The 23,148-nt window shown below is 43.6% G+C and overlaps 1 protein-coding gene across 1 annotated transcript in view; it reads left to right on the forward strand.

Moving 5' to 3' along the window:
• The window catches only part of NHSL1 (NHS like 1), a 59,887-nt gene that overhangs the window by 5,007 nt on the left and 31,732 nt on the right, over nt 1-23,148 (forward strand). The window contains exon 3 of the mRNA XM_035899855.1: nt 12,897-13,024. Within this exon, the coding sequence (XP_035755748.1) occupies nt 12,897-13,024 (128 nt within the window). The remainder of the gene's footprint in view (nt 1-12,896; nt 13,025-23,148) is intronic.

The following is a 23,148-nucleotide window of genomic DNA, read 5'->3' on the forward strand; positions in this document are numbered from 1 at the left end:
TAGGCCATGTTTATTTCCTAAGAGAAGTTTTAAAATAACTCCTTACTGTGGCCTGTAGCTATCCTGAGTAGGTGCAGCGTGAATTTAACACCATTTTCAGTAATTTCATTCTTGTGTGTAGGGGCTCTGAGTAGTAAGAGAGGCCTTGAATAAAGTTTTATCAGTTTTACTCTGCTGCTGCTTCAGCCAGCACTGTGAAATCAGGTGCTTCTGATCATATTTGGAGGATTGGATTACAAGTTGTGTAGCCAGAGCTGAGTTCCATTCAGTGTAAAAGTGCTGTAGAAACCGGGACGTGGTTGTGACAATTGCTGAACTGCTTTTCAAAAGACAGATTTTTCCAAAACTTCTTAATGGGTAGGAAGTAAATTGCCTAATGCTGCATGATTATAGCACAGAAGACCTTGAGGAAAGTAGCCTCATGAGAAGCACCAGTGGGCTGTTACGGAAACTTTAATTCTGCATTTCTTGGCCTAGTGATGAAGCTTGCATTTTGACATCTTTTTGCTGTTTCAAAATGGATTGGTGGAGGTGAAGCATGGGGCAGTAGAACAGTATGTGACCTGTTGCGCTGCTTAGGTGGTGGGGAATGAACAAATTGGGTGACAAGGTGCACCATGCTCCATGGTGATGAATCCCCATGTTCTCCAGAAAGCTTTTGCACGAACTGGAAGGGAGTAGAACAAAAGCAAAATTAATTTTTTGTGGTAAGTCGGAGATGAAGTAGTGGACGTGCACGACAGGGGAGAAATACTTAAGTTTGATAATAGGGCAAGCTTCTTTGCAGTAAGGATAGTGAAGCGCTGAGATAAATTTTTGGGGCTATGAAATCATTGGACGTTTTTAAGAACAGGTGAGTGAACCACCACTCAGAAATCATTTGTGTATATTTTGATACTACCTTTAGAGGAGGTAGTGAAGAAAGAGAGAAGCTCTCATGTTCCCATCTAGCCTGATAATGTGGTCCTGAGGGCTAAATTAGTAGCTATAGTACAGACCATTAAAACACACCTGTTTGAAAGTTGTCCAGTTCTGTTCTTGTTGGATTATGAGATCTGATGCTGCTAGTACATAGCAAATTGATTACAGACTATTAATTTGTTATTTCATTCATTGTTGCCCTAGTGAATGAGAAAAATATAAAACTTAACTAACAAATAGCAATTCACACGTAGAGTACAACAGTCATTTAAACCACCTGTAAAGATACCGAGTGTATAAAATCTTTAAAAATAATTCAAGCAAGGTATTTCTTTCTATCAAGGTGTTTTCATCCATCTAATACTAACCAGATAAAATCCTGACTAGCTTTTAAGATAATGCAAGGTCAAACCTATTTATTCTGGTATAATTTTAACAGCTCGGCAAATTTTTGACAGCATGGATCTAGCTAAAAAACCTACTGAAATAGATAGAAAGCTGTCTGTTGTCTAGAATAAACTTTTAAGCACCATTTAAGGGACAGAAAAGCTATTATGGCTGCTTATGCTTACATTGGGTTAAGAATAAACAGTTAGGGATAGAGATATTAAAATGTATGGTACCTAACCTGTCTTAAGATAAATTAAGTACTCTGCCTGGTGATCTCTGCATGCTCTGCATATACCATTACAGGAAACAGTGTTGTGTTTGGAGGAGGAGATTTTTCCTTATTTTTTTGTGCAGTTGATTATTTTACTTTGTATATTATATATTGAAATGTCCACTGGTTATTGCACTGTGGAAGTGGATGCAGCATGTGATAGTAGATGTTGCATGGGGACATTTTTTAGATTTTTGTACTTACGAACTACACTTCTATCCGTCTGAATCAAGGGAAAATACTGTGCTTTTCCTTTACGAAGCTACTTTCAAGTATAAGTGGTAAGATCTTGCATTCAAATTTGTTCATAACTGAGGTAAAGCTATTTATCCTTCCTTAGGCAAGCAGGCACTCAGGTGCCACCTAAGGTTCTAAAACCCAGTATTTTCCAGTAATCTGAATTAGAAAATGAAGCACTTGAAAGCTGGAAAGTTTGCAATGCCAAGTATATCTGTTCTGGAGAACTGAAGTGGACAACTAAGGTTGTCACTGACTAAAATCAGTGGCTTGAACATGTTTAACCCAGGTTGTGTTACTACATTTTAAATTAAAGCTCTCGGTTGGCTTAATCTGGTGGCTAGAGCAGATGAGCAAATTCGGCTGCACTTCATAATCATGGTACCATTGCAGCATGATTTAAACATCTACAGGATGTCACAGTTCTTGTGTTGGGGTGGTAGATCCCATTATTGTAAATGTTTTGTTTGCACTGGATAAAACATGTTCTCCCTTTCTCTGGGGAGGCAGCCAGGACCTTCCCGGTGGAGCAGGTGGGGTGACACCTTGGATACCAAACATGTGCCATCCAAGGCACCTGCTTCCCTGCCCTCAGAGCCAAGCTGCTCTAGCTGGCCTTTCCTGAGAGCTGGTCTTAAGTGGCCCCTTCCTCACATTTTCATGGTCACCGTATGTCTTCCAGCATACAAATGTTCAGATGGAAACAAAACTGTGGAGGAGTCTTGTGTGACTCTCTGCTCCACGTCACTGTTCTTCCTAGGGAATGGTGAAAATGGGAGATGGAGAAGACAGGTGGGGAGGAATAGCTGAGGCTCTGCGTGGGGTCAGGACCCCCAAATCAACCCTACCCCCTTGCACTGTGTGCTCTGCTCCAAGGCTGAAGAGCTGGCAACATGAGATGTTTACCGAGTGGCTGGACTAGCTCTGAGGGTCTGCTGTGGACGGTAGCAGACCAATGAGTTTAATGTTCAGAGTGGCATTAATTATTTTTTTTCTAAGGCAGACCATTATCTGTGCTGAAGGGGCAAATGCCACATACTGCAGTGTTTCCTACAGCTTTTTTGGCCTGTGAGGTCAAGAGGTTGAGCAGGTCCTCAGCCAGAGTCAAGAGGGTAGCACCATAAAACAGCCCGCAGCCCTGACACAGTGCACTGACAGCTCTGGCTTGGTGCTCTGCAGCATGGTTGTGTTTAAAGGACCATTGCCTGAAGAAGTCCTTAAAGTATAGTGGTCTTCATCTGGGCGAACAGCTACAGCAGCAGCAGTATAAAGCAATGATGCAAATATTGGAGTAAGAGAAGTGAATTGAGACTAACGCTTGTTCTGCTAACTGCGCTATAATCTAAAAATGCCAAGCAATAAGGCACAAAGCATGAAGGTGGGGAGGAGACACAGTAGTGTTGCTTTGCTTAGCTGCTTGGGCCGTGTTGTAAGTGTGCCTGTCTGTGTTCTGGACAGGTTTGCAGCGTTAGCAGTGTGTTCACAGGTGTAGGTCCAGTGTCCTAGAAGGAAAGCCTGAAGTAATCTGGAATGCACTGGCCTGGGATAATCCGGCAAACTATGAAGAAGTGAAGGAACAGGACAAATTTTCCTGTCACACCTGAACTCTCCTTTGCTTTTGCATTTTTTAAACTATCCTATATTCTCCCTCAAATGTGGATGTAAGTTGGTTGGAGTGATGGGAGGCAGGGAGGGGCACATATAGCCTGATTTCCAGGGGGCAGTTATCTTCCAATTCCAGCAATTAGCATTGTGGAGCACTTCTGATTTAAGAAAAACCCCAAAACTGTTGCGTGTTGTCATTTGTCTGTGAGTTGGGGAGACGACAGGCATAAAGGGAAGGAGTAAAATACCTGTGTTAATGTTAAAGGACAAACACAGCCAGGCAGAAACAGTATCAGGCTGTCAGGAGAGAGCCACCTCCTGAGGGGTCTTGCGGGTGCTCTCTTGGCACAGTTCGAGTTGCAGATGAGGGGCAATGTCTTATCGCATGCTGCTGGTTACTGCCCGGGCTGGCTGCCCTTCCCAGCGGATAACAAGGCATCAGATATGTACTGAGGAAGGTGTACCTGTATAAAGAATGGGAACAGTCCATATGCTGATTTGCATACTCCTTTTTCAGACTATAGCTGCGGAGACTTCCTGCACGACTGCCTGTACTTTGTGCCTGTTTTCCCCCAGGGTAATTGTGTTGATTCGAGCTATGTACATAATATAGGGCTCGTTGTTCCAATGTCTGCGATGATTCATATATTATCTCATCTTCAGAAGAGCTGGATTTGGCTGACTGTAGCTTCTGTTTAGCTTTGTTGGCCAAATTCAAGGAATGTATTTAAGCAGCAGTGATTGAAACACTTGATTTGTTTTCCAGAAGACATCTGGTTAGCATTGTCAAATAAAACCGGATTTAAGTAGTTACTCATAAAGCCTCTATTATGTCTTGCTGCAAGACCCTCCAGACAGGTATGTGTTTAGCCTTTGTTTTCTCAGTGCATCTGCCAGATCACTGTTCAGATGAGCAATATTAGGGTCAGCCCTACTAGTCGGTAATCCTGCTGAGAAGATTATGGACTTAAAATAATCGTATGTTTCATTAAAGAGCTGCAAAATAGGGGGGAACCACTTCATATTAACAATAGGTCTGGTTCAGGTTCAGAGAGATGTCAAGATGTGAGCTCCCTACCAACTGGAAACCTTAATGAAGTAAAAGACCATTAAAGGCTAGAGGTTGACCATATGTTCCGGAAAGGCCTTGGAGCTGTAAAATCAAAAAAATAGAAATCAACTTATTTCCCATTACTTTAGTTTCAGTAGTCAAGTTAGTAGCAGAGGTTCTGCCTGTGTATCCTGCCCTCTTTACTGTTCCTGAATTAATTGGCAGTACATATGTTGATGGTTTTGGCCAAGTTCCATACTCCAACTGTCCTTTCTAATAAGGAATAAAAAAGTGAGTATTGAAGTGAAACTAAGCAGAATTTGACCGTGAGTCTACACTGCATGTATTTGGAAGGTGCTCTTGTGCTGAAAAACTGAGCTACTCGGAAGCATTTAGGTTCTCTGTTTTGAGGTTTAGTTCTGAGTATAAAAACATAAAGGGTGGTTATATGTGGATTGATTTCATGATATACGTTACAAGTGAAAGCAATTCCAGTGAAAGGGTTAAAAGAGGATGAAAATTTGTTTCAAAATAGTACTAATGATACTTTTTTTTTTTTCTTAAACCAGATTAATGTGTTTTCTTAATGCTTTATGATACAAGTCAGAATCAGTGGGGAGATTTAGCTGAAAGAGTATTGAACCTCACCCCGTTTCACATCTGTGCCTTTAGTGGAGAGAAGAAATTGGAACTGTCTGGGGTGTAGTTGTTTCAGTGCTAGGTAAAGCAACTTCGATCACAAGGAATATCAAGCTTCCAGTTGCTTCCCTTTTCCCTTTTCTTCCTCCTTCCTCGCTTGGATTGGGGTGTTATACATGCTTGTTTGCAGCTTTTTAGATAGCTTTAAGTTTAACATTAAGCATCTTCAGAGAGAAAAAAAAAAAAAACCTCCCTTCTTATTTTTGTATTAGCTGTGCTCAGTTGTCTAAGAAACAACGAATATCCATAAAAATGCTAGGGAAAAAGCGGGGACAATGATTTTAATGCCAGCATCAAACATGCAAAAGGAAGCAAACTGTTAAAACTTAAGACATCTTGTCACCACTAAATGTAGTCGTATAACACACTTGCAGAAATTTAAATTAAGACAAACAGTGATAATTATTTTGAGCGCTCCCCAGTGACAGCTTGTTAACAAATGTAATTTGTAATGGCTGTTGCATTTTGGTGCCATTAGAAAGGTTTCCTGTATGGCTAAATCACACAGATTACCTGGGGAATTAAAGGTAGGATTAAATGTATTTGTTTTTGAATGCTTCAAGAAAAGAAAGAAGGGAATGATCAGCATGTTTGCATTGACTTAACCCCGTTAGAGGTATTTTCACATTGCAGAGTTCCTTTTAGTTTGGATCCTTCTTAAAGCCCTGCATCTGATTTGGACCCTTGAAAATAAGCCTTAACTGCATACCTGCTGTACTTCAATGTTATACTTTCATGCCCCGTGTTTTCTTGTGCAACTACAAGAGTCTGTATGGCTGAGCCCTGAAGCATCGTGGAGAAGCCAGTCTGGAAGGATGAGCTTCCCAAGCCCAGGTGGACATCTAGTTTTACCAGGTCAGGACGCCCTTCCCAAGGAGACAGAGAGCACTTGTGCCTTGGAGACCTAACATAAACACATTTGGTCGCTTTCAGCAAGATTTCTCTGAATCACAGAATCACAGAATGGCAAGGGTTGGAAGGGATCTCGGGAGATCATCTAGTCCAACCCTCCTGCTAAAGCAGGTTTACCCAGAGCAGGTTGCACAGGACATCATCCAGGCGGGCTTTGAATATCTCCAGAGAAGGAGACTTCACAACCCCCCTGGGCAGCCTGTTCCAGTGCTCTGTCACCCTCAAAGTAAAGAAGTTCTTCCGCATATGCAACTGAAACCTTTTATGTTTCAGTTTGTACCCATTGCCCCTTGTCCTGTCGCTGGGCACCACTGAGAAGAGTCTGGCTCCATCCTCGTGACTTCCACCCTTGAGATATTTGTACATGTTGATTAGATCCCATCTCATTCTTCTCTTCTTCAGGCTAAACAAGCCCAACTCTCTCCGTCTTTCCTCATAGGGGAGATGCTCCAATCCCTTTATCATCCTTGTTGCCCTCCTCTGGACTCTCTCTAGGAGTTCCTCATCTTTCTTGAACAGGGGAGCCCAGAACTGGACACAGTACTCCAAGTACTCCATTCAACAGACTTCTCCATCGCAGAGTCCAACAGCCCTCTGTTAGGGTTACCTTCATCCCGTGGAGCCCAAGGTATCTTTGTTTCTGGGAAACTGCGCACAGCATCTGTCATTAGCAGCTGCCTGTGGGGCTGGGCTGGGCTGGGCTGCTTATTCAAGAGAGGGAACACACATAACAGTCTTAAAAAAGTCTGATAGGCCTCTCTTGTTACTCACCAGGAAAGAAGGCCTTGCAGTAAATGATTAAGTTTTACCAATGGGTTAAAAACTTGCCGCTTCATATGGCCCTTGCTTGTGGAAGAAGCGTTGAGTACCAGTGTTCACTGTCTCCAGGCTTGTCCTATGATTTTCTGTATGTACTCATAGTAATAGAAGATCTGTAAATAGTGATATAAAATTGCATTTGGGGGGAAGAGAGGGGAATAACAGGGGAGGTAGCTGGATTGGCAAAGGCTGGTATTTAGCCAAAGCATCTAGATCGAGCTGTTGAGCAGAATTTTTTTCAGCTGGGCTGCCACGGTACTACATCTGTTGAAATTCCTGACCCATTAAAACGGGAGTCTGAACCAAACGGCACTCTGGATATATCACAGCTGAAGTTCATGAACTTGCTTTGCAGTCAGCATTGGTTACAGTTCAGTTGTTACACAAGTGCATCGTTGCTGTGGCTTTACAACATAGTTTGAAGCTTTGATATAGAAGCACTCCCTGTGATAGTCAAGTTCTGCAGATGATACGGGGATTTATACATTTAAGGAAAATGGGATTTGATCCAAGCTGAATGAATTTTTTTGGGAGGAATATGAAGTGGTAGAGGCAAGCTGTCTGCCTCATATTTAGAACCAGGGACGAAAATAGATGCTGCACTGGAGTTAAATTGAGCTGCATTTTTTTAAAATCATATTTAGCACGAGATACTTGTCAAAAACAAGATTGCCTTTGTACAGCTCTGCTTTTATACAGCCTGTTTCATCCACACAGAGCAAGCTGTGCGTACTTATCCCCAGTTTACCAATGAGGGACTCGTAAAGAGGCAGAGAGCGAAAGGCAGTAATTTTAGCTAGCTTTGCTAACCAGAGGGACCTTTGAACTAGGGCATCTGTTTTAATTACGGTCCCAGGCATAATCATTCTCAACAAGCTCTTTATCTTGAAAAGTTACCTCCCTGGAATTCCCCGGTTAACTGTGTAGTCCAGAGCTACCCTGGTCTTATCGGTGCCTCACTGCAGCGCTGCGAGCAGGCGGAGAGGCCGCTGCGCCCTTTGGAGAGGTCCTGGCTTGGGAGATGTGCTCGGGGCACGTCTCGGTATGCACCCATATGAGTGGTCCCACCCCAAACAAAGCATAACTCTGGGTGTTAACGTTCCACGTGGCAACCTTTTTGCCTAGTCTTTGGAGCACGCTGTTAGGAAGTTGGAGATCTAGCCTGTGCTCACCTCGTCCTGAAAGACCTTAAAGTCGTTTCTACATGAAAAATACTTTAACTTGCAGTAGCACTTTATTTTAAGCAACTGTTGGATGAAAACCACGTCATCAGTAAAGATGTTGAAATCCCCGTTATGTTCTCCTGCCCCTCGTGAGAGGGATGCCTGTGGCAGTGGACCCAGCGTTGGTCATTGCTGGTGTGGTGTGGTTCCTTAGTTGGCTTTGTCCCGAGGTGCCTCACTATATACCCGTGTGCTGCAGGCAGAGTGTAGATACCCACCTGGACTCCCAGTTTAGGAGGCACGTACATGAAATTTAGATTGTGTCATGTCTTGTCTGTAGATGTAAGTTCTTGACTGGATCTAACCCAAAGTGATTTGCTCAGATGCAGCAGTGCTGGGTGGGGAATCCAGGTCTTCTGGCACCCACGCCTGTCTGTCACCAACCCACCAGGTCTTGGTTGTCTCAGCTCAACTGGAAAAACAAAATCAAAGTACATGTGAAGTAAATTACAGTGACATGCAGTTATTTTTCAGCTTTGAAACAGAAGGTTCTTCTAAAACAAAAAGCAGTGATATAGTACATACTGTGATTGTTAAAGCGCAGTGTGACCTATAAAGTAAAAATGGGTCATTTAAAAAAGTTTATTTTTACAAGACGAATGGATATTGTACTACAGTCTGTCTGGTTTTAGGTGAAATTTTGAAAAGTTACTTGTAAGACAGTGTTTATAGCCGTGACTTAGGGAGGAATGTGGTTTGTGGGTATTTACAGAAGGGGTTGGCTACAATGTTTAAAGATAAAAAAAAAAAAAAAGATTTCTGACCTCGGGGAGTAGAGCAGTTTTTTAGTGATATGCGGTGAGTGGATAAATGTGTTTTAATGTACTAGTCAGCAAATTTATTTATGTAGTTGACAGTTTAGCTGACTCGTGCAGTTAATAGCCTCTCTCTAGTACAAAAAAAAAAAAAAAAAAGGAAAAATAAAATCCCACTCTACAAAATACAAGTTACAGCGTGAAAGGCTCTGCCAAGAAGTCACCCTGACTTTAGCTGAGATAATTTTTCAAGCACGCAGATGCAGCTGTCAGCTCGTCGCTTGTCCCTTCTTGCTGACAAGGAGACAGCAGGGGGTGGTGCGACGGCAAGCGAAGCGTGTGCTGGTCTTTCCCCTTTTTCCCACTGCACAGGGGAGTTTCTGTTTCGGAGGCTTTGGGCCGCACCTCTGCTCCTCTGGGAAGCTGCCTCTGGTCCGGATGGCATCTCCTATTTGCATTTTAGCGACTGGTCTGAGGTTCTAGATGCTGTTCTTGAGTACCAGGCAAACTCAGATGTTTCTGGGGCATATCCTTCTGTCTTTCATTGCTCGACCCGTCCAGTGGGATGGCTAGTTATTCCCAGCAAATTGGAGCTATTCAGATGTCTGAATAACCTGGATGCCAAGTTTCTAAGTTTGTACTTGTGAATATAGTGTTAGTTTAATTCTCAGTGCAACGATGTCTTTACTGGTTAGTAATAAATACTTAGAAACACAGACAAGCGATTTTTTTTATATTAAACTCCCTGTTACATGCTTGTGAGAGTGTCTGTGTGTGGACATGTGGATGTAGACAGCTACAGAGCTGATGCTGTGATGGTCATGTGAGCAGTGCTTGCTTATACAAGTAATCTCATTAGGGCTAATTTAGTGAGCGGTGGCCGCAGGTTCAGGCCTGAGGTGTGGAGGGCTGGTCCAGGCTGGTGGCAGAAAGCTGTGGCTCTGCGCTGCTGCTGGGGCCGCACCTGGGGGACACGTCCCAGGCTCAGCTGGGGTCCAGCCTTGAAAATCAGCACCTAGAGCCTTTCTCCCTGCAGCCAGGTCAATACTGGGCACCCTGACCCTGGTAGGGAAAATAACAGTTTTGTGAAGAAGCCCATGAAAAATGACACTTAGTCTTGCACAGTTCCTTTACAATTAAAAAAAAAAAAACCAAAACCAAAAGTTATCAAAAACTTCTGAAAATGACCACGAATCCCTCGCCCTCTGACCAGTTTTGCTGCTGGCAGGGCAATGCATTTTCCTTCACATAAACTTTCAAGATACTGTGAGTAGTTTTAGTGGCAGGGGGCTGGCAGAAAGCTGTGGCTCTGCGCTGCTGCTGGGGCCGCACCTGGGGGACACGTCCCAGGCTCAGCTGGGGTCCAGCCTTGAAAATCAGCACCTAGAGCCTTTCTCCCTGCAGCCAGGTCAATACTGGGCACCCTGACCCTGGTAGGGAAAATAACAGTTTTGTGAAGAAGCCCATGAAAAATGACACTTAGTCTTGCACAGTTCCTTTACAATTAAAAAAAAAAAAACCAAAACCAAAAGTTATCAAAAACTTCTGAAAATGACCACGAATCCCTCGCCCTCTGACCAGTTTTGCTGCTGGCAGGGCAATGCATTTTCCTTCACATAAACTTTCAAGATACTGCGACTAGTTTTAGTGGCAGGCACTAAATGTTACCAAAGGCGGTTAAAGGAGAGGGAAGGAGCCAGTGCACCCAGTCCCCACCCAGCAAAATCCAGCCTTCTTTCCACCATGGAGCAGTGCAGTGTGTAGGTCTGACTACACAGACAAGGTAAACATTAATCCTGGTTTTCCATGGTAATACCATGTCAGACGAATTACTGAGGTATCAGTGCTGTGCCTTCTGTTCACCCTGGTGATTTATGGCTCAAATTATCATGTAAGAGTATGGTTTCAAGTTGTTGGAAAAGCAGTAAATCTCTGCACCCAAGACCTGCTCCCGTGTGTTACCAGCTCAGGGTCAAATGCAGTTACATGGGAGTTCCTCTTATAAAATGAAGAGGAGATTGGGGCTGAGAGGCCTTGGAGGTATTTCAGTATGAATGTACATTTGGCCTGACTGCCCATTGCAGGGGCCACAAGGTTTTACATGGAGAGGTTGAGTTATGCACAGCAGCGCTGAATTCAGTGCTTGTGGCTCAAAACTCTGGAGCAGAATTGCACTCAACTCGGCTGAGAGAAGTGACAGGTTCATGCCATACTGCCCTTTGTGAGCCCATACGGAAACATGTGATAGGCCAGGGCATACGTCTGGCTCTGATGGAGATGGCTAGTTGTCAAACTGTAAGCTTGGAGCACAAGTCTTACGAGGAGCGGCTGAGGGAACTGGGGGTGTTCAGCCTGGAGAAGAGGAGGCTGAGGGGAGACCTTATCTCCCTCTACAACTGCCTGACAGGAGGCTGTAGCCAGGTGGGGGTCGGCCTCTTCTCCCTGGTAACGGGCGATAGGACGAGGGGAAATGGCCTCAAGTTGTGCCAGGGGAGGCTTAGGCTAGGTATTAGGAAAAATTTCTTCACAGAAAGGGTTGTCAAGCATTGGAACGGGCTGCCCAGGGAAGTGGTGGAGTCCCCATCCCTGGAGGTATTTAAAAGACGGGTAGACAAGGCACTTAGGGACATGGTTTAGTGGTGGAATGGCAGGGTTAGGTTAATGGTTGGACTTGATGATTTTAGAGGTCTTTTCCAACCAAAATGATTCTATGATTCTATGATTCTTGCCATCTTGACGTGCAGATATAGGGGAGCCTGCACTGATTAAGTCATCGTAGAGCTGTGGTTGCTCTAGGTCAGTTAACCCATCAGCAGAGAGTCCTCCAGACTTCAGTCTTGGAAGCATCTGAGCGTGACAGGGGAAATATATTCTGGAGCTGCAAATTGTAACTCCACTTAATCACTTGCCAGGCAAAACCTCTCTAAAACCTTGCCCTCAATATAAACTTTGCATGTTTTCCATTTTTAGGGCTATTAGACCAAGATAGGGAGACAGATGATACAATCACAGAAAGTCTTTCTCCAGCAAGTGATGAGAAAAGCGCTTTGTGTCATGATAACATCTGTGTATTGTGCAGAAATTTCAGTTCCTTAGACAGAAACATACCAAACAATTTTCTTTTTGCTTCCCTCATCTTTCAACAGATTCAGATATGCATCTCTGGAAATGTAAAGCTAACAGTTCGACTGGGCTGCTGAGTTGGGTTGCTGCATCTTGAACATTAATTTTTCCTTATGCTCTGGCGTCTGTTATTCTTTAGCACGGTCACACTGAATATCAATTAGGAGGCAGGAAGATGATTGTGGAAAACTTGGGTGAGGGGGATGAGATGCTGGCTGGGGTTTTGGCTGGTTTGAGTTGGGATGCGTGTTTGCTCTGAATTCTTTCTGAACTTTGAAGACTCTTCAGTATTAAAACTACGCGTGCTCTGCAGCGACATGAGATTTTGAGATCCCTGTGATTTGCATTCCTCTCTCCAAAATCACAATAAATGGTCTCTTCCGCAGGCAGGAAGACAAGACAAGTGGTCAGTGCCAAAGTTATTTAGCAGATGGTGCTTGAGTAGTGAGCAACATCATCATTTCGAGTGTAAGGCACATAATGGATGTCTACCGGCCTGGCAAATGAGACCCCTGGTGTTACTCACATGCTTCCGTCTCCCATCCTGCAAGATGCTGCCATCTGTCAAGACACCGAGCCAGGCCTCAAATAAATAAATAAATCCATTTCCCCCTTCTTTCCAAAGCTCGTGCCATCTCTGGGTTAAATAAAAGCCATATGTACAAGCTATTTGTGGGCATATGTATATGCTACATGTGAGGGAGAGGAAAATATACATACAAATATAAGAAGTGCACCTTTGGATTCTGTTACTTGGGACAGACAATGCTAATGTATGGTAAACAGTTTCAGGAAAATACTGTGTACTTTTGTAAGTGCACTGTACACCAAGAATGAACAGTAATGGCTCTTGTCATGGATTAATCTCTCCTTTCTCTGTCTTCCGGCAGAGTGTGACAAGCTGCGGCGGGATGGCTACCGGAGCTCGCAGTATTACTCTCAGGGCCCCACCTTCTCCTCATCCTCCAGCGCAATCTGTGGAAGTTACCAGGATGATTACGAAGAAATTGAACAAAAGGTAATGGGGGGGGGGGGGTGGGGCAAATCGTGGAAGACACAACACGCTAACGAGCAAAGTGCTGGAAACAGTACATGTCTGGTGCGGCTTAATTGCCTGCCATAACATTGTTCAAATAAGGTAGAATTTTTAGAAGACCATGAAGATGCTTATTCCTTTGGATTACAGTGATACTAGGTCATCTGACTTCCGTAGTCTCTTAAAAATCCCAGTTCTACCCATGCATTTATATAAAATTCCCATTGACAAAATAAAGATGTGAAAGCCATAAGGAGTTTGGTAATGTTCTGGAGGGAAGACCCCAGCAAGGGTAGCTGTTCTGAATCTGTTAAGTGTTTACATTCAAGTAGCAGGAAGAGCTACTAGCCAGCCATCAGAGTACTCTCATTGTAACAGCAACATGTGCACACTTTCTATTGCTAATACAGGCAGTTACACAGTTTAATTAGGTAGAGGCTTTGTCCTGATGTACAAGAACTGTTTGCATAGAGGCATCCAGAAGAATGAAAAATTGCCCACTAAGCTGGATTTATCAGCTTTCTTTCAGTTTGCTTCATGGTTTTCGTGTTACATGCCCACATCTCAACTCCATGTATACTTAGCATAGAATCTAGAAATGAACTAAACAAATAGAGAGAAAGAGAAGGGACAGTTGAGCAAAAATCCTAAGAAAGTTGTCATAGAATCATAGAATGGTTTGAGTTGGAAGGGACCCTTAAAGGTCATCTGGTCCAACCCCCCCTGCAATAAGCAGGGACATCTTCAACTACATGAGGTTGCTCAGAGCCTCGTCCAACCGGACCTTGAATGTTTCCAGGGACGGGACATCTACCACCTCTCCGGGAAACCTGTTCCAGTGTTTCACCACCCTCATTGTAAAGAATGCCTTCCTTATATCCAGTCTGAATCTACCCTCTTTTAGTTTAAAACCATTCCTCTTGTCCTATCGCAACAGGCCCTGCTAAAAAGTCTGTCCCCATCTTTCTTACAAGCCCCCTTTAAGTACTGAAAGGCTACAATCAGGTCTCCCCGCAGCCTTCTCTTCTCCAGGCTCAACAGCCCCAATTCTCTCAGCCTTTCCTCACAGGAGAGGTGATCTAGCCCTCAGATCAACTTTGTGGCCCTCCTCTGGACCCACTCCAACAGGTTCATGTCTTTCCTGCGCTGAGGGCTCCAGAACTGGATGCGGTACTCTCAGTGGGGTCTCACCAGAGTGGAGCAGAGGAGCAGAATCACCTCCCTTGACCTGCTGGCCATGCATCTTTTAATGTAGCCCAGGATACAGTTGGCCTTCTGGGCTGTGAGCTCACGTTGCTGGCTCATGTCCAGCTTTTCGTCCCCCAAGTCATTCTCTGCAGGGCTGCTCTCTATCTGCTGTATTGATACCGGGGGGGTTACCCTGACCCAGGTGTAGGACCCTGCACTTGGCCTTGTTGAACTTCATGAGGTTCACAAAGGCCCACTTCTTGAGCTTGTCCAGGTCCCTCTGGAAGACATCCTGTCCCTGAGGTGTGTCAACCGCACCACTCAGCTTGGTGTCATCTGCAAACTTGCTGAGGGTGCACTTGATCCCAATGTCTGTGTCACTGATGAAGATATTAAATATTATTTGTCCCAGTACGGACCCCTGAAGGGTACCACTTGTCACCAGTCTCCATCTGGACATTGAGCCATTGACCATTACCCTCTGGATGTGACCATCCAACCAATTCCTCATCCACCCACCAAATCCATATCTCTCCCATTTAGAGAGAAGGATGTTGTGGGAAACCGTGTCAAAGGCCTTACAGAAGTCCAGGTAGATGACATCCATAGCTCTTCCCTTATCCACTGATGTAGTCACTGTATCACAGAAGTCCACTAGGTTGGTCAGGTAGGACTTGCCCTTGGTGAAGCCATGCTGGCTGTCTCGAATCACCTCCCTGTCCTCCACGTGTCTTAGCATAGCTTCTGGGAGGATCTGTTCCATGATCTTCTCAGGCACAGAGGTGAGGCTGACAGGTTGGTAGTTCCCAAGGTCCTCCTTTCTACCTTTTTTAAAAATGGGTGCAGTGTTTCCCTTCTTCCGGTCCCTAGGGATTTCAGCTGACTGCCATGACTTTTCAACTGTCGTGGAGAGTGGCTTGGCAACTGTATCAGCCAATTCCCTCAGGACTCTGGGATGCATCTCATCAGGTCCCACAGACTCCTATATCTTCAGGTTCCTCAGGTGGTCACAAACCTAATCTTCTCTTACAGCGGTGAGGACTTTGCTCCCCCAGTCCCTGTCTTGCAGCCCATCCACTCAAGAGGCCTGGGAGGAGAGGTTGCCAGTGAAGACTGAGGCCAAAAAGTTGTTGAGCACCTCAGCCTTCTCCTTGTCCGTTGTTACCAGTTTGCCAGTCTTGCTCATCAGGGGGATATGCTTTCTTTGACCTTCCTTTTCTGGCTGACATCCCTGTAGAAGCCCTTATAATTACTCTTTGCATCCCTTGCCAAGTTCAGCTCCATCTGCACCTTGGTCTTCCTGACCCCAACTGGGCAGCACCCTTATACCCTTCCCAGGATACCTGTCCCTGCTTCCACTGCCTGTGCATTTCCTTCTTGCCCTTTAGTTTGACCAGCACGTCCTGGCTCAATCTGTGCTGGTCTCTTGTCTTCCTTTCCTGATTTCTTACACCTGGGTATCGAGAGCTCTTGTGCTCTGTGGAAAGCATTTTTAAAGATCAGCCAGCTCTGTTCTGCTCCCTTGTCCTTGAGGGCAGTTTCCCAGGGGCTCCAAACTCCTTGAACAGCTGGAAGTTCGCTTTCCTAAAATTCAGGGTCCTGACTTTACTCTTTGCTTGACCCATATCCCTCAGGACTGCAAACACCAGTGCATGATCACTGCAGCCCAGGCTGCCTCCAATCTTGATGTCACCGATTAGCTCACTTGCGCTGGTGACCGTCAGGTCCAGTATCGCATCCCCTCTGGTAGGGCTGTCTCTGTTACCTGGCTTGGAAGTTACCCTCAGTGCATTCCTGGAGTCTCCTGGATTGCCTACAGCTTGCTGTGCTGCTTTTCCATCAGATGTCAGGGTGGTTGAAGTCCCACAGCAGGACAAGAGCCTATATATATACACCTATATTATCATATAGGTCTATACATATAGGTCTATACCTACACCTAGCGATATATGATATATGATAATATGTCAAGACATATTGATATATACACATCAATTTATATATGCTTCAATTACAGAACTAATAAGTTGCATTAGTATTCGAAAGAAGAATTTTGCTCCCCTGTCATTACCTTACCCTGTTGCGCCTGTGGGCTCTGACAGAGAAGCTAACTTTGGTGCTGGGGGAAAGGACATTACTGCTGGGGTGGACAGCAAGATGCACTGAAGCCTGGCTGTTCAAACCTGAAATACTGGAGCTCCTGGGATTTTCAAGATAGATAATTCTAGAATACTTTGACACAAACTGTTTCCCAGAGAGTGGGAGGATATCCTTGATTGTAATGCAGTTTAATTTCTTTGAATTTTTACTAAACCATATGTGCCTCTGTAGCGTGGTCCAAATAACTCTGCCTCTATGCAAAGTGTGCAAATCCTGAGAACTCACTTTAAAGGGTACAGTGTTTTCAGTTGTATCCTCTGTGGTTTTTAATCACGTAATAAAAGGTGTTATGGAATATGTACAGTCTCTCATCCAGGTGGTGATTGCATTATATCTGTGTATTGGCAGGGAATGCTAGAGCATCTTGTTTAGCTGTGTGTGGTATGTACTGGCAGCATGCAGAGAATGTAAAGCACATCCGTACGGCGGAATGCATTATAATGATAATTTGCAAAACCTTACTGAAATCAGTGGAATTATGAGTTCTACTGGGAAAGTATTAACATATTGTTTGTCGCTATTAATGCACTTCATATATCTGCATTCATATATGTTATCAACTTGTCTTAGCCAATGCCGTGCAGCATATGACCATCTGCACATAGAAAACTAACATAACATTTAAAAAATGTAAATATGCTTTTTTGGAACAATGTGAAAGAGAGCATATAAGCACAGGTGAGGCCTCTTGGAGACTAAGAGCTGTCATCCTTACCTTGGGTAAGGTTTTTCTGGAGCGTTAACATAACGTGTTACTAACAATTTCTGTGTATTCTGAAAAAAATTAATGCAACTAATTATGCTTCAGGGATAGGATAGCACTTCCATTTCAAATTGGAATAGTTTTCTTTAAGTATTTTTAGCTGAAAGGATGATTCAGAGTTGTGGAGAAAGATAGTTGCCAAATTGACAGTCTTGGATGTTACTGATTATCTCAGAACCTTAACCTTAACTCTGCTGCTCTTACTTGCAGCTCAGAAAGACATTAATGCCTTGTAGAAGGTAGCATGGTTCTCTGTTCATATTGTACAATTGAGTGTTTACTGCTTAGTCTTTTTTTAATTGCCTTTTTTTTTGTAAAGGGCTAAAATTTTACTCTTCTTTTTTTTTTTTAAATGAACGCTTACCACAACTTGAATTATAATCCCACTGGTAAAATGCCAAGTAATTCTAATAAGTGTTGCGCCTTGAGCGAGTCATATTTCAGCTGTCAGAGAGTTCTTCAGTAACAGTGTGGAACTGGGGTCACCAAAATTCCGTGATTCAAAATGTGAACTCCTCACCACCAGATGAAAGCTTTGTAGCTTTGTTGTCTATTCAAAGCAAAAGAGCCAACATTTAAATTCTGTACATGCAGTACTTAATAGTTGAAATGCGAGAACAGCAGAGTAATGATGGATGGATGAATAAGCTATTTACTGCTTTTTTCTATTTGCTTCTGAGTTGACATAATTGCCAGCTTACAGAAAAACTATGTTTTGCTGCATGGTGATTTCACAAAGGAAACCATCTTTCATATTCCGCTTGTCTGTCTACACTGGAGAAAATATGAAAGCACGGGTAGGTGATGCAAGAGGAGACCTCGATCCACAAACATTCTCAGGTTTTGTGGAGGCGAGTGTCTGTCACCAGAGGGTAGTATTCTTACCACAAAGCATGTGGTTCGGCGTAAGTCATAGAAAATGCCTAAGATAAGCAGAACATTTGCTGTTCTGAAGGAAGACCGCTAGGGAGAAGCAAGCAAGTTAGTTCAACTCAAAACCAAGCAAACAAAGTCAGAAAACACAGAAAGTTGAAGTCTCTGAGTGGGGGTTGATCCAAAATGAAGTTCTGGCAACTACCCTTTTATTCTTAATGTTGATTCTTACCAGTTACATTAATGGAGCACAGGCCAAGCTCCACTGCAGTACTGATCCTAATTGAGTTTGTTGGAGATTAAATTGGTTTATCTGGATTTTACATCTCAGTACTGTGACCAGTGTCCTCCTTTCTCATCTCCTACATACCACGGTTGGTGACGTGACTTGGGAGCTACTCCTGTCCTCTAGTATTGCTCTGCTTTCCCAGTATCAAAGATATATTGAGATGTTGCTTTCAAACTCTGCTTCCCCGTATGTTCTGAAATGTGTACACTGTGCAGATTAAATGTATGTCTTCTGCGTGTTTTTTTTCTCATTCTTTTTTCTTTCCCTTTTTATCACTCATTCTCTTTGTTTCTTTTTGTCTCGCTCAACAGTCTAGTCTGTTAGACTGCATCTCTCAGTCTTGCGTTAGCGCCTGCTGTAACTTGGTTCCCTGGAGCAACAAGGTACCTTGCCCATGAGTGGGACCATCCAGCTGCCCTATCTGCAGCTTGATGTTACTTTTGTAGCATTTAGCATATATGCGATCTTACTCTGCTCATAGCCTTCGGTCGTTACCTGCTTCTGTTTTCTGTTTTAAAAAACAAAATCAACTGCTCAACAGAAGAATGCCGTGCCAGGTTTGTTTCCTTTATTTTCCCTTAGCACTCCTTTTTATCTGCAGTCCAATTTCCTCTATTTACTTTGTTCGCTGAAATTTTTTAATTCCTTTTTGTCTATTAACATTTGCCTCCTTTGAAACTCCTCCTCCAATGAACACTGTGTTTTATTTAATTGGCTGCTTCATTGGGTTTTAATTAGCCAAGGAAAAACGTTGCTAATGTGGAGTAATGCATTTTGTTTGAAGGATGAATGTGAGCTATAGAGAGTACTTGCTCCCAGGCATGCACTATATCATGTCTTTATTCCATCTATGAGAATGTTTGTATGCCAAAAACTCAAAGGTATTTTTCCCCAGGTTGTGTCATTTGGTTTATGAACTTTGTCTTGATTCAATCTGTTAAACTTCGGGTGCAAAAACATTTATTTTGCTTATTCATGAGGAAAAAAAAAAGTATGGTTTTGCCACTGTACTCAGCCAAATTGTTAGTTGTCCCTTCAATATCTGCAAGAGTCTGTTTAGTATCTTAAGCAAAAGCAAATGCAGTAACTGTATTGGCTTGAGGGACTTGAGGAGGTCTAATTCAAATTTTGCTTGGTGTTAAGAGGGGCTAAAGCAGTTGGGCACTCCAGTTTGGAGGTAGGAACGCCTGGGAGCCCTGAGGCATGGGCTCTGGCAGAACTGGAGGTACTTCTAGGTGGTGGTGCCCTCAGCTGGCCTCCCTGCCCCTCTGCGGCAATTGCATGGGGGTGCTGTTGTAATCAGTGCGTGTATTTTATACTGCTTCACCTTTTTTTGAAAATACTGCTCAATCTACTGAGTTGAAACAGCAGTTCAAGGCATAAAATGCTAAAGCATGAGGAAGTGAGTATAGAAACCCTTTGAACAAACAGAAAAGGGTAATTCTTCGCTCACCACATACTCCTGCTGTGCAATTGCTGCAAGAATTGGGGATGCTGGGACTTTACAGGGGTTCAGAAAGCAACTGGGTAAATGCCTGGGGAGGGGAGGACTCCATCCACTGCTGAGAAAATATTCTGGGGGAGGTATCCACTGTGTGTATCCTCTGATTTAATTTCCCCTGTATAACACTGATTGGCCGTTATCATAAGGCAGGTACTAGGTACACTGTTAGAGCTCTGAACTGACACCATACTGGTCTCCGTGTGTTTTTAATCCCATTGCAACAGAGTAGAGGAAGAAAAAAGGGACATTTCTTTAGTGCTGGTTAAGGTGATAACTTGCTTGATGGTCAGTAATTTCTGCCGACCAAAAAAAAAAAAGAATCCCTTCCTTATTGAGACAGTGAAGGCTGTGAAATGAAGGATTTAGTAGGATAGCAGAGTAGGCTAGTGCAACTGAAGATCTGTGTGTAGAAGTAATGAAAGGAAATATCCTATGAAAATCTGGGGGACTACACTGGGGACCTTGGTCTGGAGGACACCAAACAGAGGAAGACATGACCAGTTCAACTTGAGTGTAATTTCATGTAAATTTATAATGTGGCAGTGTTCCTTAACAATGTGAAACCCTGTGGCTTGAAGCAGGCACGTAGTGACATTCTCTATTGAGGAAGAAAGAGGAGTTTGGGGTTGGGTTTTTTCCCTGTTACTGTTTGTCTTGATCCCTTTGCATTGGGTAAAAGGGCAGGTGAAACCATCAAATCTAGTAAAAGGCTGGAGAAGAAATAGGATGTTGGCAAATGGTAAGAGACATAAAAAAAAATTATTGCAGTGGGCAGTGAGGTAAAAGACATGACTAGAAGTTTGAAGTTCCTTTGCTGAAAGGTAAAATTTGTATGGATTGAATTTTCTGCCTGGAGGTCCCCTCCTGTTTTTTCAAACAGTACAGCATAAACCCCTGTAATATAAAAAGATTAAGAATAAACAGGTTATTTAGGCAGAGCATGCTGCAAGATACACAGCATCTACTGACTTGTCACCTGAGACCTCTCAAATTGCATGAATGTTGTGAGATAGTGACACCTTTCTGTTGTATCTCAGCAACTAAATAGGCTGGGGGACAATCTGTCAACAAGGGAACCGCAAGGCTCTGGTTTATGGAGCCATATAGCTTGTCTATAGTGTGTTTGTAGGCCATTTCTTTCCTGGATTCTCATTTCAACTCCCATTTGAAAGTTCATGCCTTTTCCCCTCGAATGCATGTTCGTGGAAACACTTCAAGGTCCCAGGCTGTTGCTTTCACATCCCACCTTTCCCGCTTCCCTGGTCCACTGGGTGAATTCCAACAAATTTTTCTTAGAACATGAGTCTAACATCCCATTGCACAGAAATATGGCCATTTAAGTGTAGCAGTAAAGTTGTTGTGAATCGGAGATGCTTTAGAAATGGGACAGGTGCGTTCTACTCTGTTATGAACATAGTGTTTATGGTCAGCTTTGCTAAGCAGATACATATTCTCAAAGTAATGCCTAGTCCAGTTCTATTTCTGATACCTTACTTGAGAAGACATTCCTGTTACATAGCAGCAATTCACTGCATCTTCCGGCAAGCTTCTGTTGTAAATCTGGGAATGTTTGCTAAAAATATGTAAACACCAATTTTTATTGCAATTAGAGATAAGTAGTTTCTGTGTGAAGAAAGCTGAAAGATGAGCTGCTGTCTTCCTCTATGTGCAATAAAGCTCTGTACAGCTTTGTCATGCCCTTTAAAAATATCTTCACATCACAAAACCAAGTAAATACACCATGATCGTTGTGAGCACTTCAGAAGAAGGAATATAAGTAGAGACACGCATGCTCATCCAGGAACCGTGGAAAGTGTACCTGCGGATGAAGCGTGAACTTTCTTCCTACACTTCCTAAACTGCCCACAACTCTTTTACTGAATTATTTTGTAGAAGTGCACACCACTGTGTCCTATGGCAGAAAATCATTCTCAATGACACAGTGCTTTGACCTCAGCTACCCAATTGGGTTTTCAGTTGCTTATCATTCGTTATATGCTCACTGGGTTGATTCATTTCTGTCCATCTCCCTCCATTTGTTCTCAACTTTTAATTTTGCAAAATCCATGATTGGTGCTCCACATTTATTTCTTTTTTTTTATTATTAGGATTCCCTTGTAGCAGATGCTTAAGTTCTTTGGTTTTTCTATCAGTTTATATCCTGTAACGGAAAAAGGGTTCTGCCTGGCTTGGGTAATTTCCTTGAAAAGGAAGGGTGGCTTTGTAACCAATATCTCCGTCACTTGACATATTGGAGTAGCCCCTGGTGACTGCTGTGTGACAGCTGAGACCTGGCACTGCAGTACAATCTGCATGTGACAGATATTGATGCTGACAGTATCAACCAAGCAGAGTATCCAAAGGTCACCGGAGCTCATCCTCACCCCACATGGACTGCAAAACCAGGCTTGAAGCATCAACGCCCCAATGCAGGCAGAGAAAACCTCTTTGTAGAAGCAGGAAGCGATATTTTTCTGCCTCAACCCCTGATTACTCCTTTAAGTAACTGGGCTAGCACCCCTGCGCCACTTTGCGTACAAATCCTTTCTCTCTCTCTCAGCTGTTTTTAAACCTAATTGGGGAGAAGCACGGCCTGGAGGCAACTTTCCCTTCTGCAATGGCATTTCTCTCCCAAATGGCTTAAGTTAATGAAGTTTTATATAAATTTGAGTGATTTGAGGTGGGAAAGTGCTTGTGTTTGTGTGTAGGTGCGTATGCATATATGTGCCTGCACTGTATATGTGTATAAACAGTGTATGTACACGCACCCATAAAAAGATGAGCATTCGCATTTTATTTTTGTGGTGGGTTGACTGTGGCTGGACACCAGGTGCCCACCAAAGCCGCTCTATCACTCCCCTCCTCAACTGGACAGGGGAGAGAAAATACAACAAAAGGGTCGAGATAAGGACAAGGGAGATCACTCAGCAATTACCATCATGGGCAAAACAGACTTGACGTAGGGAAATCAGCTTCATTTATTACCAGTCAAATCAGAGTAGAGTAATGAGAAATAAAACTAAAAACACCTTCCCCCCACCCCTCCCTTCTTCCTGGGCTCAGCTTTACTCCCAATTTCTCTACCTCCTCCCTCCCAGCGGCGATGGGGAATGGGGGCTGGGGTCAGCTCATCACACGCTGTCTCTGCCGCTCCTTCCTCCCCAGGGGGAAGACTCCTCGCACTCTGTCCCTGCTCCAGCCTGGGGTCCCTCCCATGGAAGACAGTCCTTCATGAACTTCCCTAACATGGGTCCTTCCCATGAGCTGCAGCTCTCCACTAACTGCTCCAGCATGGGTCCTTTCCATGGGGTGCAGTCCTTCAGGAACAG

This window comes from Egretta garzetta, unplaced genomic scaffold (genome assembly GCF_000687185.1).
Source record: "Egretta garzetta isolate BGI_Z169 unplaced genomic scaffold, ASM68718v1 scaffold397, whole genome shotgun sequence".
Lineage (NCBI taxonomy): Eukaryota > Metazoa > Chordata > Aves > Pelecaniformes > Ardeidae > Egretta > Egretta garzetta.